This window comes from Rana temporaria, chromosome 3 (genome assembly GCF_905171775.1).
Source record: "Rana temporaria chromosome 3, aRanTem1.1, whole genome shotgun sequence".
NCBI lineage: Eukaryota > Metazoa > Chordata > Amphibia > Anura > Ranidae > Rana > Rana temporaria.
In genome coordinates this window covers 352,251,649-352,268,888 of record NC_053491.1, presented here as the reverse complement: position 1 = coordinate 352,268,888, position 17,240 = coordinate 352,251,649, and the positions used below count along the sequence as shown (strand labels likewise).

Here is a 17,240-nt window from a genome sequence, read left to right as displayed (position 1 = left end):
ATAAAAAGAAAAATAATACATTGCAGCATACCTATCATTCCTTAGCTAGATACATCCATTTCCTTTTTTTAGTTTTTCCCCTTTTACTTTCACCTGGGGAGCCTTGCGGTAACACACGTCTTGTCCCTGGGTGTCTATGCTCACCCCCTTATGCCGTGTACACACGGTCGGAATTTCCGATGAAAAAAGTCAGACAGAATTTTTTCATCGGATATTCCGACCATGTGTGTGCCCCATCTGACTTTTTCCGTCAGAAATTCCGACGGACTTGGAAAGAGAACATATTCTCTTTTTTTTTACGACGGAAAAAATTTCTATGGGAAAATCCGTTCGTCTATATGGAATTCCGATGGAGAAAAAACAAGCATGGTTAAAAACAATTTGATGCATGCTCGGAAGCATTGAACTTTTTCTAGGCTTGTCGTAGTGTTGTACGTCACTGCGTTCTTGACGTTCAGAATTCAGTGTGTCCAACCATGTGTATGCAAGACAGCTTGAGTGAAATTCCGTCGAAAAAAAAGATCGGAGTTTATTCTGATGGAAAAACCGGTCGTGTGTAAGTGGCATTAATGGAAGGGGCCATGCTGTAAAAATCTCAGAGCTGGGTGGACAGAAATACAAATCTTTTGGCAGGTAAAACAGCACCCTTATAGATATTTCTTCTATGTATTTAGCTGTTTCCCTAGAATTCAGCTTTACCAGGGACACTGATAAGTTAGAACCCCATTTGATAATGGTGCAGCCAGTAGGTTGCCAGGTGTTGATTTCAAGTGTGGACTGCGTATTGTTACAAGCCTCAATAATGGCACATATTATAAGGGATGCTATAGATCTTATATTGGTATATTCTGGAAAGGGATTCTTCAATGTATAATCAGTTTATTTTTACATGGAGTGGTATCAATGTTTTATGCAATTGGTGATGAGAGGTATTTACCCTTTTTTGCTTTTGGCTTAGATGTTCCAATTCCTGCTCTTTGTTCAGCAGCTTCTCCTCCAGATTGTGGCTGCGAGTATGATATCGCTCGGTGTCCTGATTAAAATATAAATATAGTGTCACTAAGACAGCAATAACTTAATAAATATTGCAACTAAAAAATCTATAATAATAGTCCTTGAAACAGTATTATAAAAATTAAAATGTACTAGCAGCAGCCTAAATATAATTTGCTTCTATTCAATGACCCCTGAGGATCACATCACCCCTGATGACATCAGACGTTGCTGACAAAACACGCCGGGTCGTCTATTGCGTGACGCGTCACTTCCGCTATTCGTTTGGAATGCAGGTGAAACGTGATCGGCATGCCTGCTTAGTTCCATGGGCTTTTGAAAGTATATCTAATTGTAAATGGATACTTTGGGCCAGATCCACAGACATTTACACTTGCGCCGCGTATCAGAGATACGCTACGCCGCCGTACCTTACCTGGCGTACTTTCAAATCCTCAAAGATTTTGCGCTGTAAGTTACGGTGGCGTAGTGTATTTCTGGCGACAGAATTCAAATCAGCGGGTAGGGGGCGTGATTCATTTAAATGAAGCGCGTCCCCGCGCCGATTGAACTGCGCACGCTCCGTTTCAAAATTTCCCGCCGTGCTTTGCGCAAAATGATGTCGCAACAACGTCATTTTTTGAACTTAGACGTGACTTACGTCCATCCCTATTCACGGACGACTTACGCAAAAAAAAAATTCAAATTTCGACGCGGGAACGACGGCCATACTTTAACATGGCAAGTCTATCTATACGCCGCAAAATACCAGCTTTAACTATACGCCGGAAAAAAACGACTACAGACGACGTTAGAAAATGCAACGGCCACACGTACGTTCGTGGATCGTCGTAAATCGCTAATTTGCATACCCAACGCCGAAAACTACGCAAACTCCACCCGTACGCCTGTCGGATCGAACCCAGAAGCCGTCGTATCTAGGTTTGAGGATTTAAACTAAAGATACGACGTGGGTAATTTGAAAGTACGCCGGCGTATCAGTAGATACGCCAGCGTACACCCTATGTGGATCTGGCCCTTTGTTTTGAATACTAAATGGTTGCAAGCTACAACATCTCTTTGATATATGATCAAACCTTCGTTGGTGGCCGTTTTTTCCATTGGGGAACACATCTCTTTGCCATCCATGTGTTTTTGACTACCTGCAATGGGTGTCATGTCGGTTTGGTGAGAAGGATGTTTGCTCAGTGATCCGTAGAAGACAGCACTATATTTTTCATAGAAACAGGATTGTTTCACTCAGTGGTGTTTTATGGACTTTATATTGCATTTATTTTGCATATGATAATTTATGAGCGCAGTATGGAAATATAATGTATCGTATTCTATTAATTCATTTATTTATTTTTCTACTTCTATTCAATATTTAAATATTTAAAGAAGGTCTATACTTATTGGGAATCTGTCATTTGCCCATTCAGGGAAAGTTCACACTCGCCCATCTATTGATATTTTCCTTTTCCTTGCTCCCTCACTGCTCCGTTCATCTTTCAGAGATAGAGTATCCACAGGGGCGGACTGACCATTTGGGCACTCGGGCACTGCCTGAGGGCCCCATGCCATTAGGGGGCCCCATCAGGATTGCCAGCTTCAGTAAAACCAGGAACAGTATGTCAAAATCTGTGTTTAAAAAATTATAAGATTATAGCTGCCCTGCCTCAACAGTACATTTTCAGTGTGTGTATGTGTATTCTGTGTGTATGTATACTGTGTGTGTATACTATGTAGCCCCATAATCTATTGCCTGGGGCCCCCATAATCTCCTATTGCCTGGGGGCCCCATAATCTTCTCCTATTGCCCAGGGGCCCCATAATATCCTATTGTCCGGGGGCCCCATGAGTTGTCAGTCCGCCCCTGAGTATCCAGTAGTACTTAGTCACAATTATGTGGACTTGTTTATGCTGAAGATTTTTCACAGCCTAATCAAGGCACTTCTTCAGTTCTAATGGGTGCCAGGAATATACTCCAATATTCATGGCCACTCAGGTAACTCAGTCCCAATAATCCAATCACCATGTAATGTGTCAAGGTAGATGTTAGACCCATGCACACTGGGTGTATAGACCTGGTGCATGAGACTCTGGTGTTTAGGTACGGGTGGAAGTCAGTCCCACTGCTAGCAAACTGTAAAACTCTATGACAGGCTGACAGCTGATGCAGCTGGACAGGGCTGGACAGTGCACCAAGCTGTGCTAATATTTAGGACAGTACGCGCCTAGGGAAGAATGTCAGAACGCAAGTTGTTAGTACTGCTTAGTGCGCTGTCCAGCCACAGCAGCTGTCAGTCTCTCACAGAGTTTAACAGGCTGCTAGCAGCAAGGCTGGAAGGTGCGTCTGTGCCCACTACATGCACCTAAACGCCAGAGTCCCATGGGCCCGGGGAAAAAAGTATTCATACCCCTTGACATTTTCCATAATTTGTTTTGTTACAATTAAAAATGTAAATGTATTTTATTGAGATTGTATGTGATAGACCAACACAAAGTGGCACATAATTGTGAAGTGGAAGAAAAATGATAAATGGTTTTCAAAATATTTTCCAAATAAATATCTGAAAAGTGTGGCGTGCTTTTGTATTCGGCCCCTTTTACTCTGATATCCCTAACTAGTGGAACCAATTCCCTTCAGATGTCATCTAACTAGTAAATAGAGTCCACCTGTGTGTGATTTAATCACAGTATAAATATGGCTGTTCTGTGAAGCCCTCGGAGGTTTATTAGAGAACCTTAGTAAACAAACAGCATTATTAAGGCCAAGGAACACACCAGACATGTCAGGGATAAATTTGTGGAGAAGTTTAAACAGGGTTAGGTTATAAAAAATATCCCAAGCTTTGAACATCTCATGGAGCACTGTTCAATCCATCATCATCGAAAATGGAAAGAGTATGGCACAACTGCAACCTACCAAGACATGCGGTCTACCAAAACTGACAGGCCAGGCATGGAGAGCATTAATCAGAGAAGCAGCCAATAGGCCCATGATAACTCTGGAGGAGCTGCAGAGATCCACAGCATAACTAATAGTTCTCCTGTGGGAGAATCTGTCCACAGGACAACTATTAGTTATGCACTCCACAAATCTGGCCTGCATGGAAGAGTGGTAAGAAGAAAGCCATTGTTGAAAGAAAGCCATAAAAAGTCCCATTTGCAGTTTGCGAGCATCCATGTGGGGGACACAGCAAACATGTGGAAAAATGTGCTCTGGTCAGATGAGACCAAAATTGAACTTTTTGGCGTGTTCAGGCTTGGTGATTGACTGCTTAAACCTGAGCACTGCATCCTGGGAGGAAATGGAAAATGGCACATGTATTTTCAAGGGTTTCAAACATGCAAAATAATATAAAATCACACTACATGTGCATTTTGCATGCCTTAAGACATTTACTATAATGTGAATGAGCCCTACATGGCCCTGAATACAGTAGAGGTGCAGTTTGCCTCTAGATTTCAGAAAATATGAGCATGTTGCTGTCACAATTTTCTGTATAATGACTAAATGCGAATTGAGAGATGCATTATAGATTTTTTTGTTCTCTCGTTGTTCATCTCTTTCTCAATTGGCTATTAAAAGCTTTAGAGGAAGCGGAAATTTCTGCAGTAATCATTGCTGCTAGCAACGCGTAGAAGGCATACAGCATTGAGTCTCTATTTGTTCCATGTTTCAAGTGTATTTTCCTACAAAGACTCAATTAGGTTGTATATCCTGCAAAGCAAAAAAAAGGCCAAGTGTTCCATTAGCTGTGTCTCCCACAGTTAAGATTAGGCACATTAGACAGTAATTTTGTATATGAGATAAATAATTACCTCTAATGAAAATCCTGGTAACTCCTGTCTTTATTTACATTGATAATAGTTATAGAAAATAAACTACTTGTTTATATCTGGGCGGCTGACACAAGTGGCTAAGTAGTTAACATTCTTTTTTTGCAGCTCTGGGTTCTGAGCTTAGCACCCTACAGGGATGCTACACTATATGGCTAGAAGTTTGTGGACACTTGGTCATTACACCTACATGAATTTGATGGATATTCCGTTCCAAAACTATGGACAGCTATAACAGCCTACAAACTTCTGGGGAAACTTTTCACAAGACTTTGGAGTGTGTCTGTGGGAAATTGTGCCCATTCTGCCAGATCATTTGTGAGGTCAGGTACTGATATTGGATGAAAATACTTGGCTTACAATTGGCATTACATCTTAACCAAAAGATGTTTAGTAGGGTGAAGGTCAGAGTTCTGTGCAGGCCACTTAAATTCATCCACACCAAACTCATCAAACCATTTCTTTATAGAGCTTACTTTGTGCACAGGGGTACACTACAGTAAGGGCAGTGTTGTCTAAAATGTATTTGTATGCTATAGCATTACAGTACCCTTCACTGGATGCAATGGTTTCAAAACAAGCCTGTGTTTTTCAGGTGTCGTAGCAGATCACCAAGTAGGGAAATCAAAGTGTTGGTGGGCTTTTGTTTGCGTTAGAACAGTTTTTCTCGCTATGCGAGTCTATGGCCTCGTACACATGATCGCTTTCCTCGACAGAATCCATCAAGAAACTTGGTGGCAGAGCTTCTTTGCCGAGGAAAACGGTTGTGTGTATGTTTTTCATCAAGAAAACTGTTGTGGAACTCGACGAGAAAAAAAGAGAACAAGTTCTCTTTTTCCTCGTCGGGAGTCCCAATTTCCTCGTCGTGTTTCTCGTCGGGCTGGTTTACGACGAGAAACACGTTCGTGTGTATGCTAAGAAACCCGCGCATGCTCAGAATAAAGTATGAGACGGGAGCGCACCTTCGGTAAATGTAGCGTTTGTAATGGAGATAGCACATTTTTTACGCTGTAACAGTCTGAAAAGTGCAAATTGTCTCTTACCAAACTTTTACTTAACACGCAGTAACATGAGATTAGCAAAAGCAGCCCCAAGGGTTGTGCCAGTGAAATCGAACTTCCCCTGCCGTTGTATGTGTTGTACGTCACCGCGTTTGAGAACGAGGAGATTTGGTCTTGACAGTGTGTACGCAAAGAAAGCTTGTCAAGTTTCTCCACAAGCCTGACAAAGAACTCGTCGAGGAAAACGATGTTTCATTAACGACGAGTTCCTCGGTCGTGTGTACAAGGCCTCAGGGAATGCACAAGCAACTTAAAGGATTATGATGATGTGGTTTTGCAGAACAAAGAACTAGGAACCTACTTGTAAGAGAAATTGATCCTTTTCTGATTTTATCTGTTGTTCCATCTCTTCATACAGATTTTGTATTTCAACATCATACGTGGCGATTTTCCTGGTCAGAAAGAAAATGGTTTGATAATCCTTAGAAATATCATTATATTTTCCAAAACAGCAGCATATTTTGGCCATTGAAGCTTCTAAAACCATGTAGAGCAGTGGTCGCCAAACTGCGGCCCGAGGGCCGGATGTGGCCCTTTGCTTGCCTTTGTCTCGTCCTTGAGGCACTATTTCTCCTACTGACACCAATAATGAGGCACCATTGCTTTCACTGACACCAACAGTGGGGCACTATTCCTCCCACTGACAGCAGGGATGGGGTACTATTCCTACCATAGTCACCAATGACAGGGACACTTTTTTCTTCCACTGCCACCAGTGATGGGGCACTAATCCCACTGACACCAACAATGGTACACTGTTCCTCTTACTAATACCAATGATGGGACATTATTCCTCCTCCTCCTCCTAATCACATTTTGTAAATCCCACTGAGCACCAGGCCTGAGACATTGTGGACTCCCATCAATGCTAGGGCATTTTGTATTACAATTGGCCACAGTCCGGCCCTTTCTAAAGTCTGGAAGGCAGGAAACTGGCCCTTTTGTTTAGGAAGTTTGGAGACCCCTGATGTAGAGAGTGATTGTCCACTTGTACCTGACACCCATTATAGCTCCCTATATTTTGAAACTGAATAAATCCCCACATTTAGTGCACCTCTGGTCTGCAATGGAGCAGCAGCTGTGATGTCAGATTTTAGCAGCAGAAACTAGCAGTTTTAGCCACTATGACTTAATGGCTTTAGCAAGTGTCATCCTGTTGAACAGTCATTTTGGGATTGGGTGCACATAAGGGGGCAGATCTACAAAGAAAGTATGCCGGGGTATCTATTGATACGCCGGCGTACTTTCAAATTTCCCGCGTCGTATCTTTGTTTTGAATCCTCAAAACAAGATACGACGGCATCTGGGTTAGATCCGACAGGCGTAGGTCTTTGTACACCTTCGGATCTTAGATGCAATTCTTCGGCGTCTGCTGGGTGGCATTCCCGTCGTAATCCGCGTTGAGTATGCAAATTAGCTATTTCCAACGATCCACGAACGTACGAGCGGCCGTCGCATTCTTTTATGTCATTTCCGTTCGGCTTTTTTCGGCGTATAGTTAAAGCTGCTATCTGGTGGCGTACGCAATGTTAAGTATGGCCGTCGTTCCCGCGTCAAATTTGAATTTTTTTATTTTGTTTGCGTAAGTCGTCCGTGAATGGGGCTGGACGCCATTTACGTTCACGTCAAAACCAATGACGTCCTTGTGACGTAATTTGGAGCAATGCACCCTGGGAGTTTTGACGGATGGGGCATGCGCAGTTCGTTTGGCGCGGGGACGCGCTTCATTTAAATGAAACACGCCCCCTACTCACCGCATTTGAATTCCGCACCCTTACGCCGCGAGAGATACACTACGCCGCCGTAATTTACGGCACAAATTCTTTCTGGATTCAAAGATTTGCCAAGTAAGTTAAAGCGGCGTAGCGTATCTCAGATATGCTGTGCGGGTGCAGATCTTTGTGAATCTGCCCCTTAGTGTCGAGTCATTTTGTTAGTGTCTAGTGTTGATTGTAAAAAATATATTTTCATTTTGTTCATGTTTTATGATATAATTGATCCTTCCAGGAGAGAAATGGAAGAGAATGATAATAAAGGGAATGATTACAGGTATGGATGGAGGAGGCGAAGAATAATGACATAGGGGAGAAGAGTAGGCATAGCTAGAGGAGGAGGAGAATGACTACAGAAGGAAGGAGAACAAACAAACACAGAGGAGCATAACAGCTGAAACTGGGTCTGCATGACAGTGGAGAAAAATTATGACAGAGGGAAGGAGAGTAAGTATGGATAGAGGAGAAGCAGAATGATGACAAATAGGAAGGGAATGGGCATAGATTGGAAATAGGGGAGAATGACCACACACAATTGTGAGCATGGGTGGAAGTAAAGGAAAATAATAACAGAGGGGAGTGGAGTAGGTATACATGAAGTGAAGAAGAAAGACTATATAGGAGAGCAGGAATGTATGAAAGTGGAGGAGAATGACCATAGAGGACAATGGATGTAGGTGAAAGAGAATGATGTCAGAAATGAGAACAGGCAGTTAAATGAAGATGAATGCCCAGAGAGAAAGTGTGCATTGCTGAAAGAACTGGAATGGCCATACAAAAAAGTAGGCACGGAAAATTGGGTAAACAGGAGTGCATCAAACACTGAAACATGGATAGATCAATCGGATAGATTCAACAAGCAATTGCGTCTGCGTAACCATAGTTACGCAGCACAATTGCTTAGTTGCGCCGGCGTATCGACTGCTCCTGATTCAGGAAGCTCGATACGCTGACTGCAGCCTAAGATATGACTAGCATAAGGCTCTTATGCCAGTCATATCGTAGGCTGCATTCTTACGATGGCCGCTAGGGGGCGTTCCCGTAGTGGTCAGCGTATAGTATGCAAATTGCATACTAACGCCGATTCACAACCCTACGCGAGCCCTGCGTACGCAGTTTACGTCGTTTCCGTTCGTCGGGTTCCGCGTAAGGCTGCTCCTGCTATTAGCAGGGGCAGCCAATGCTACGTATACCCGTCGTTCCCGCATCGCGAATTTAAAATTTAACGTTGTTTGTGTAAGTGAATCGTGAATGGCGCTGGATGCCATTTACGTTCACTTTGAAGCAAATTATGTCCTTGCGACGTCATTTGCCGCAATGCACGTCGGGAAAGTTTCCCAACGGAGCATGCTCACTACGTTCGGCGCGGGAACGCGCATAATTTAAATGATCCACGCCCCCTACGGGATCATTTAAATTACGCGCCCTTACGCCGGGCAGTTTTAAGGAGCGCCCGCGCAAATTACGTAGCTACTGCTTCATGAATGAAGCGTAGCGCAGATAATTTGCGTAGGCGCAGGGTAAAAACGGTACGCTGCGCTTCCGTAAGAAGTGTGCAGCGGTACCTGAATCTACCCCATTGATGATAAAATATGAAAATCTACATAAGGCTAAAAAGAGAACTGATATATTGAGTCACTTATAATTATAGAGTGTATATGAAGCCAAGACAAATAGAAAAAAAATGACTGTTTGTTAAAACAAGAAATTCAATTTTGGTTACACATGGACAGCCTCTTGGTCAGTTTGTGGCCATGGCTTGCTCCAGGGTTCATTTAAAGTAAGTGGAAATTTTGGACACTGCTGTGTATTAATTAATTTTCGAAGCAGCATCAAAGAATAGTAGAACGTATATAGTAATATGGACTCATATAGGTTTATTAAATGGTGGATGCGGTGCTTGTTTGGGTTTGTGTGTGTTATATACAGCAAAGAGAAAAGTTGGTTTACTGACTTCTTGAGTGCACATTCCATTTCATTCTTCTCCTCGTTGGCTTCCTGGAGCTGGGAAAAGACTCTTATAAGAAAATCTTCAAAGCTTGGAAGCAGGTGAGGGTCATCTTTCCTTAACTCCATCCATAAACGCTTAATGACATTCTCACTGTAATAGAGAACCAGATGGGTATTCTCAGTTACCTAGAAACAAACCAAAGATTTCCAGGCACACTTCTGAGTATTCAGTATACCGTAGTTATTCTGCAGCAGAAATAAAATCTGACAAAGATTTTAGCCTTTCCTTCACTACTGCCTGTATCACGATTGGAGAGATCTGCCCTCATTTCCCGTCTACATGACTACTTCAAGTGGGATAGGAAGGTTTAAAAGTGTATACCCAGCCAAAACATGTTATGGCTGTCACTGTCACCAGAACAGGAAATGGGAGTAGAACTTCTAATAGGCATACAGACAGTTAATATATATATAAAAAAAAAAACAGGCAGGGATTTTGATCATTATCTACTCTATACAAAACATTTTTTTTGAAGAGACTTTCAAGAGGTTTCAATAAATTTTCTGTTGTGAGTTCACAGCTTCTCCCCGCAGGGATGTAGTCCCAAGGGAGGGGGTGAGTAGGCTGACTAACCCCCAGACAGAATGGCTCGGATGATGGGGGAAAGCTTACTGAGGAGGAACAGGAAGTGAGAAATTCAGACAAAGAAAGAAAACATTTAGAAGAGAAATCGAAGGAAAGGGTAAGTAAACAAACAATGCACTAGCTTAAAGGAACCGATTTGGAAAATAAAAAACAAACCTTTACAAACCCTTTAACCTCCCCAAGCAGTAAAAAAAAAACAGACCGTGATTTTGACCAAACCTATAATAAAGCTTGCGGCTGTGCGACAGTGATGTTGCACATCAATTGCTGGTCTAATTTCTCTTACTTCCATATCCCCCTGTAGTTATGTAGGCCAATGGAGCAGCGTCATTAGAATCCATTCACAAGACGACAATAGAAATGAGGCAGGAGGAGTTGTGGGACTTGTGGTCCCAGTGCAGGTGTGTGCCTTGATGATGCAAGCACAATAGGCACATCCACAAAGTGAAACAAATGTAATATTTTAAGTTTGCTAAAAAAAAAAAATGAATTGCTGTAAGGTTTTTGGGGGTAGCTTTTATCTGTTTGTTGGTCTCTAGAGTTCTGCTTTAAACTGCACCTCCAGTCAAAACTTTTACATTTTCTTTATTACCTTAGATAGAGTTAGAACCTGAGTTAAGTTTATTATTGTTAAATGAAACCTCATTAGGAACTAGTGACTTCACTTCCTGTCACCACCAGTGGCGGTGTTGGGGGTTCTAGCCATCCCAGTCCTACAGGGAGGATTAATAAAGAATAATAGGAGGGCTTGAAAATTATTGCCTGTTCTGAAGAATATCATTTTCCAAGCTCCTTCCTTTGCTGCTCATAATACCAAAATGATGGTATTATGGTGGCATTTAACAACGGAATATGGTGGCATTTAACAACGAAATAACTTGGGCTCGGGGAACAGAATAGAGAAGTTAATGCTTGCTATTTTCAATCTGTTGAGGAGTTTATAAGCTGCATAGGTCATATTAAGCAGTGGCCTCTGTAAACATTGGCAAAGAATAGGGTTGCTTTCAGACCTCATATTGCTCTACTTCTAGGAGGTGCTTTCCTCCAAAAATTATTGCACTGATCTTCCTTCTTTTTAGTCACGTGACTAAATGCCGAAACAGGAAATACATGATCTCTGAGGAAAGGGAGGGTCAAAGATCTGTCAGAGCTGCAGATTCACTGGTGTTTTTGAAGTCACTTTAGAGGGGATCACATAGTTGATGTTCTAACCAGGGGCGGACTGACCATTGAGTCACTCGGGCACTGCCCGAGCGCCCCATGCCACTAGGGGGCCCCATCAGGGTTGCCAGGCTCAGTAAAAGCAGGGACAGTATGTAAAAATCTATGTTTTTTTTACATCTGTCCCTGATATATCCGAAACCGACATGCTTTTGATGTGAAAATACTGAGATTTTAGCTGCCCCGCCTCTGCACTGCCTCCTGGCGTGGTGGCCATCTGTAAGCCCAGGGGCCCCATAATCTTCTTTTGCCCGGGGCCTCATGAGTTGTCAGTCCGCCCCTGGTTCTAACTCATGTGACCAGCACAAAAAATTCCCCCAAAGCCCTAATTTCTGACTTTTATTAATGCAAATCTATGATGATGATGCTTCCTGTTTAATCATTTTAGAATTGAGATTAGTAACCTACAAGAAGGAACAAAAACAGAACCGGTTAATATATTTAGATACATTTTAAGCAGAATATCGCTGTTTATGCCACCACTTTTATGCCTAAATGTGGCATGTAATAACTTGTCTTGCTACTTTGCTATAAACACTGAACTGTAAAGACTTTTCTTAGGAAGTTCAAAAAATACAATGGTTTATGTGATTGTACTGAAGAGCCTTTATCTGTATTTACACATCTAACTAGAAAATGTTTATTTATGAGCACCAGGGGCGTCCCTAGGGGGGGGCCAGAGGGGGCCCTGACCCCCCCAACATCATGCTGTGCCCCACCATGTGCCCCCCAAAAAAAAAATTTTTTTTTTTTTTTTTTTTTTTTTTGCAATTTTTGTATTTTGCTCCCCGAGAGGGAGAGCGTCCCCAGTCAGCTCTGCGGGGGATTCCTCCCCCTCCCTCTGCTCGCCATCACTGCATAATGCGAGCGCTCACACAACCAGATATTCTAGCCTGGACCGTGTTTAAGTGTGTGCACTGCAGACTGCAATACACTGTAATCACTGAACTACATTATCTCCATCCCTTCTCTTCCCCCCCCATCTGTCTCCCTCTCCCTCTCCTGTTCTTTCAAAACATTCACAATTTACTTTCACTTTCAGTTAGGCAGATAATATACGGTGCAAATTTCTTTCCTGCATCCACAGATTGCAGGAAAGAAACTTGCATGATTCCCCCATCAACAGACAGTGATGATAGGGGAATATCCCTCCTGCCCAGCAATTATATTCTCCCGACAAACAGTGATTATCACCAGTGGCTATACAGCAACCACTAGTGATAATTATAAGAGAATCTGCTCATTAATGGTTCAAATCTCAGCCAGTTTCTGCTGAACCAGCTGAGATTTAAACTGTCTATGGCTGGTCTTAGCTCTTATGCCGCGTACAGACGGTCATTTTTTGTGATGAAATAAAATGACATTTTTCAAAATGTCAATTAAAATTATCGTGTGTGGGCAAAATGTCATTTTATGTCTTCTGAAAAATGACAAAAAAAAAATTCGAACATGCTCGAATTTTTTGTGTCGTTTTTCAAAATGTCATTTTTTGTGTCAATGAAAATGATAGTGTGTGGGCAAAACGACGTTTTTAAACCCGCACATGCCCAGAAGCAAGTTTTGAGACGGGAGGTAAAACTACCATTCATAATGGAGTAAGCACATTCATCACGCTGTAACAGACAAAAAAGCGTGAATCGTCTTTTACTAACAAGTAACCAGCTAAAAGCAGCCTCAAGGCGAATAGAACTTCCCCTTTAGAGTGCCGTCACTTTGTTCATCATTTTTCAAAATGATGGTGTGTATGCTACATCGTTTTTGAAAATGAAGTTTCAAAAATGTCGTTTTTTTTCATCACTTCAAACGTCATTTTTTTTTCATCACAAAAAATGACCGTCTGTATGGGGCATTAGGCAGCCCATACATTGATTAACACTGTGGAGTGTCGGCTTCCTGGCGTGATTGGGCATGTGGGATTTCAAACACACGCGAGCCCATCTCTATTGGTTGTAGACAGTTGAGCTCCCTGCAGGTTGCTTAGCAGCAGTGGACCCTTCTCTGATATGCTGATCGGGATGCAATCCAGGTGATGCTCTTAGTCAAATCCTAGTCATAAATATCAGAGATTTTATTGATCAAAGCCCACACTTTACAGGCATAGAGCCCACATGGCTGCTGATCATACGGTTGATTATATTTATGTGGTTGTACTGTAAATAGCAGGGCCAGGACAGCTGGGGATCCCCACTGTGGCAGAACACCAGGGCCCGGTGGCAAGACAACCTTTGCAACAATGATAGTTCTCCCACTGCTTTGGACCCTTATATTTTCTTGGTGTGCTGGTGACATATATCTCTTGTTTTCTGCCACCCTGGGGGGCCCCAGTATAGTAGGAAGGGAGCTCACTGCAGAACATATGAAAGGGCCCATAGTGGGATCGTAGTGAAGGGCCCCAGGATATATATATATATATAATTGCATTTTATAGTTGGCCCCCCTACTTTTGTCCCTGTCCCCCCATGTGCCCCCCCTAAATATGAAAGCTGGAGACGCCACTGATGAGCACTGACTTCAACTCATCTTTTGTGAACTGGTGTCAAAGAGCTGCATAAACAATTTACGCTTTAAATGTATTCCTGTTTTTACACAGTAGATGTAAATGAAGCCTGTCACACAAGAAAAAAACCTCAGATAAGTTAGTACAGTAAAACCTTGGTTTGAGAGTAACTTGGTTTGAGAGCGTTTTGCAAGACAAGCAAAATGTTTTAATACATTTTGCCTTGATATACAAGCGATGTCTTGATATAAGAGTAGCGTCATGTCACAACTGAGCATAAAAAAGAAGAGAGGAGCCTTTAAGTGTAGTAATATGGTTACATTTGATGAAGGTACAACATTTAGCAACTATTGCTACACTTAGAGGTGCCTCTCTTCTCTTTTATACCCTGTGAAAAAAATGCTTTGATATACAAGTGCTTTGGATTACAAGCATGTTTCTGGAACGAATTATGCTCACAAACCAAGGTTTTACTGTATTATCCTACTCCTGAGTTTTCTATTTGTGCCAGGCTAGTAAAGTTGCATTTGTTCAGCCTTTAGTGCAACTTTCATGACAACTTCAGAATTGATAGGCATTCCAGAGGTTCCAAAGAACAGAAATAACTAATCAAGGATTCTATTATATTTGATCAAGGCTTACTATTCAGTTTGAAGGAAACATAGGAAGTATTGCTTAAAAAGTAATTATTTTGTATTATTTCTTCTGATGATTGTACACAGCCAGAGAAACTAGGGGAGAATGAGTATTTAAAGAAAAAGTGCACTTAACCACTTCAGCTCCAGAATGTTTTACCCCTTTATGACCAGGCCATTTTTTGCTATTAGGTACTGCGCTACTTTAAAGGGGTTGTAAAGGTAAAAAAAAAAAATTCCCCTAAATAGCTTCCTTTACCTTGGTGCAGTCCTCCTTCACTTACCTCATCTTTCGATTTTGTTTTTAAATGTCCTTATTTCTTCTAAGAAATCCTCACTTCCTGTTCTTCTGTCTGTAACTACACGCAGTAATGCAAGGCTTTCTCCCTGTTGTGGAAAAAGCCTCCTGAGGGGGGAGGGGGCGAGCAGGAGTGTCAGGACGCCCACTAACACACAGCTCCTTTCTCTGTCTGTAAAGTAGAGAGTGTCCTGACTTGCCTGCTCGCCCCCTCCCCCCTCCAGAGGCTTTCTCCACACCAGGGAGAAAGCCTTGCATTACTGCGTGTAGTTACAGACAGAAGAACAGGAAGTGAGGATTTCTCAGAAGAAATAAGGACATTTAAAAGCATCGGTCTCCTCTCCCTGACAGGACATGGTTTACACACACAGATCCATGTCCTTGTCTGTGTAATGGCCGATCGTGGGTACTTGGCGGACATCGCGGCCGCCAGGCACGCGCATCGGCACCTCAGTGACGCGGCGGGCACACGCGCCCCCCCCCCAGTGGCTGGAGGAGCCAAGGACGTCAATAGACGTCCTACCGGTATTGTAGATCCACCTTGTGGCCGTCATTTTACAATGGCCAGGGCTCCAAGTGGTTAACAACCAACCCTTTTTAACCTTTAACCATTTTAGACAATTTTGTGCTTCCAGTATTGTAGAAACAGTTTTGGGAGGCCCATTTTCTGTTAGGCCCCGTACACACAACCGAACATGTCTGCTGAAACTGGTCCGACGGACCAGTTTCAGCAGACATGTTCGGTCGTGTGTACAGCCGACCGGACAATTTTCCGGCGGATCGGACAGTTTCCAGCGGACAAATGTTTCTTAGCATGCTAAGAAACATGTCCGCTGGAAGCCTGTCCATCGGACATGTTCGGTCGTCTGTACAGACTCACCGGACATGTCCGCTCGGCCCCAAGCCCTCGCATGCGTCGAAGTGGAAACATTTACCTTTCAGGGCAGCGCACGTCGCCGCGCCATCGTCGCGGCGACGGCGCGGCACGTCACCGCGTATCGTGTCCGGCAGGATTTCTGTATGATGGTGTGTACAACCATCATACAGAAATCATACAGAAATCTCCGAGCGGACCGTTTTCAGCGGACTGTCCGCTCGTGTGTACAAGGCCTTACAGTCTGATTGTGCTCTTGTGGACAAAGCAAGGTCCATAAAGAGATGATATGATCAGTATGATTTGAAGTGGCTGACACAGAGCCCTGACCTTAATATTGTGAAGAATTGGAATGATGACTGCAAACCAGGTTTCCTTGTCCAAGTCTGTGCCTAAGCTCACAATTGCCCTTTTGCTTCAATGGTCACACATTTCCACAGACACACTCCAAAATCTTGTGGAAAGTCCTTCTGTTAAAGAGGAAGTAAAGCCTTTTGTTTTTTTTCTGACCTGCAAAGGTAAAGACATAATGTGCTAGTATGCATCGCATACCAACACATTATGTGAAACTTTCCTGCAAAGAAGCCCTCGTCAGAGCCATGAAAAACGTCACTCCTGCACGTGCGCACAGGAGCCGCAGGTCGCGACACAGGGCTCTGAAGAAATGGCACGGGGGGGCCTTTTCAGTCCACATTTAGGAGATATTTACAGTACCTATAGGTAAGCCTTATTATAGGCTTACCTATAGGTACAAACAATGCATGGAAGTTTACTTCCGCTTTAAGATTGTCACAGTCACAAGGTGTGTGTGTGTGTGTGTGTGTGTGTGTGTGTATGGTATGGGGAGGGGGGCATAATAATGTCTATGGCTTTGCCCAAAAAACTCATATAAGTGTGATGGTTAGGTGCCCCAAAACTTTTGCCTATATACATTAATGTGCATGCAGATGCATGTAACACACAAAAAAAAGTACATAACAGGTGTTCTTCAGATAAATTATGATTGTGTGGACTGTTTGCATGATCACTACATTTTCCATTTTGAACTTACTCTTCCAAAAATTTGTTGGCCCCTAAGCCGTCAATTAGGTTGTAAAATTGTGTGTTTTCATCCTCCTCTTGGGTTTCCTGATTACTTTCTTCCCATTTTGTTTGATAAGCATTTTCAAATTCTAGCTGTTCAGCAAGTTCCCCATGAGGTATTTCATGCGCTGGGATTTCCTCTCTATGTAGAAACTGACCTGAAATGGTAAACATCAAACAATTGTATTATACATACTTCACATTTTTTAAACTACCTTGGGCTTTCTCATTTTAGTTCCTTGTGACACTCTTATCAGCAACTTTCTAAGCTTCTGATTATGTAGGTAGTATTTAAACTTTTTAGGGCCAAAAAAAAGATTTTACAGTGGAGGTTCACCCAAAAACTCAATTTTTAACATTAGAT

General features: G+C 42.6%; 1 protein-coding gene across 2 annotated transcripts in view; it reads right to left on the bottom strand.

The window, feature by feature from the left end:
* The window catches only part of CRACR2A (calcium release activated channel regulator 2A), a 200,725-nt gene that overhangs the window by 64,863 nt on the left and 118,622 nt on the right, over positions 1-17,240 (bottom strand). For both annotated transcript variants that reach the window (XM_040345184.1, XM_040345185.1), the window contains exons 4-7: positions 16,845-17,034; positions 9,627-9,773; positions 6,202-6,292; positions 938-1,033 (exon numbers count right to left, since the gene is read on the bottom strand). In XM_040345184.1, coding sequence (XP_040201118.1) covers positions 938-1,033; positions 6,202-6,292; positions 9,627-9,773; positions 16,845-17,034 — 524 coding nt within the window. The remainder of the gene's footprint in view (positions 1-937; positions 1,034-6,201; positions 6,293-9,626; positions 9,774-16,844; positions 17,035-17,240) is intronic.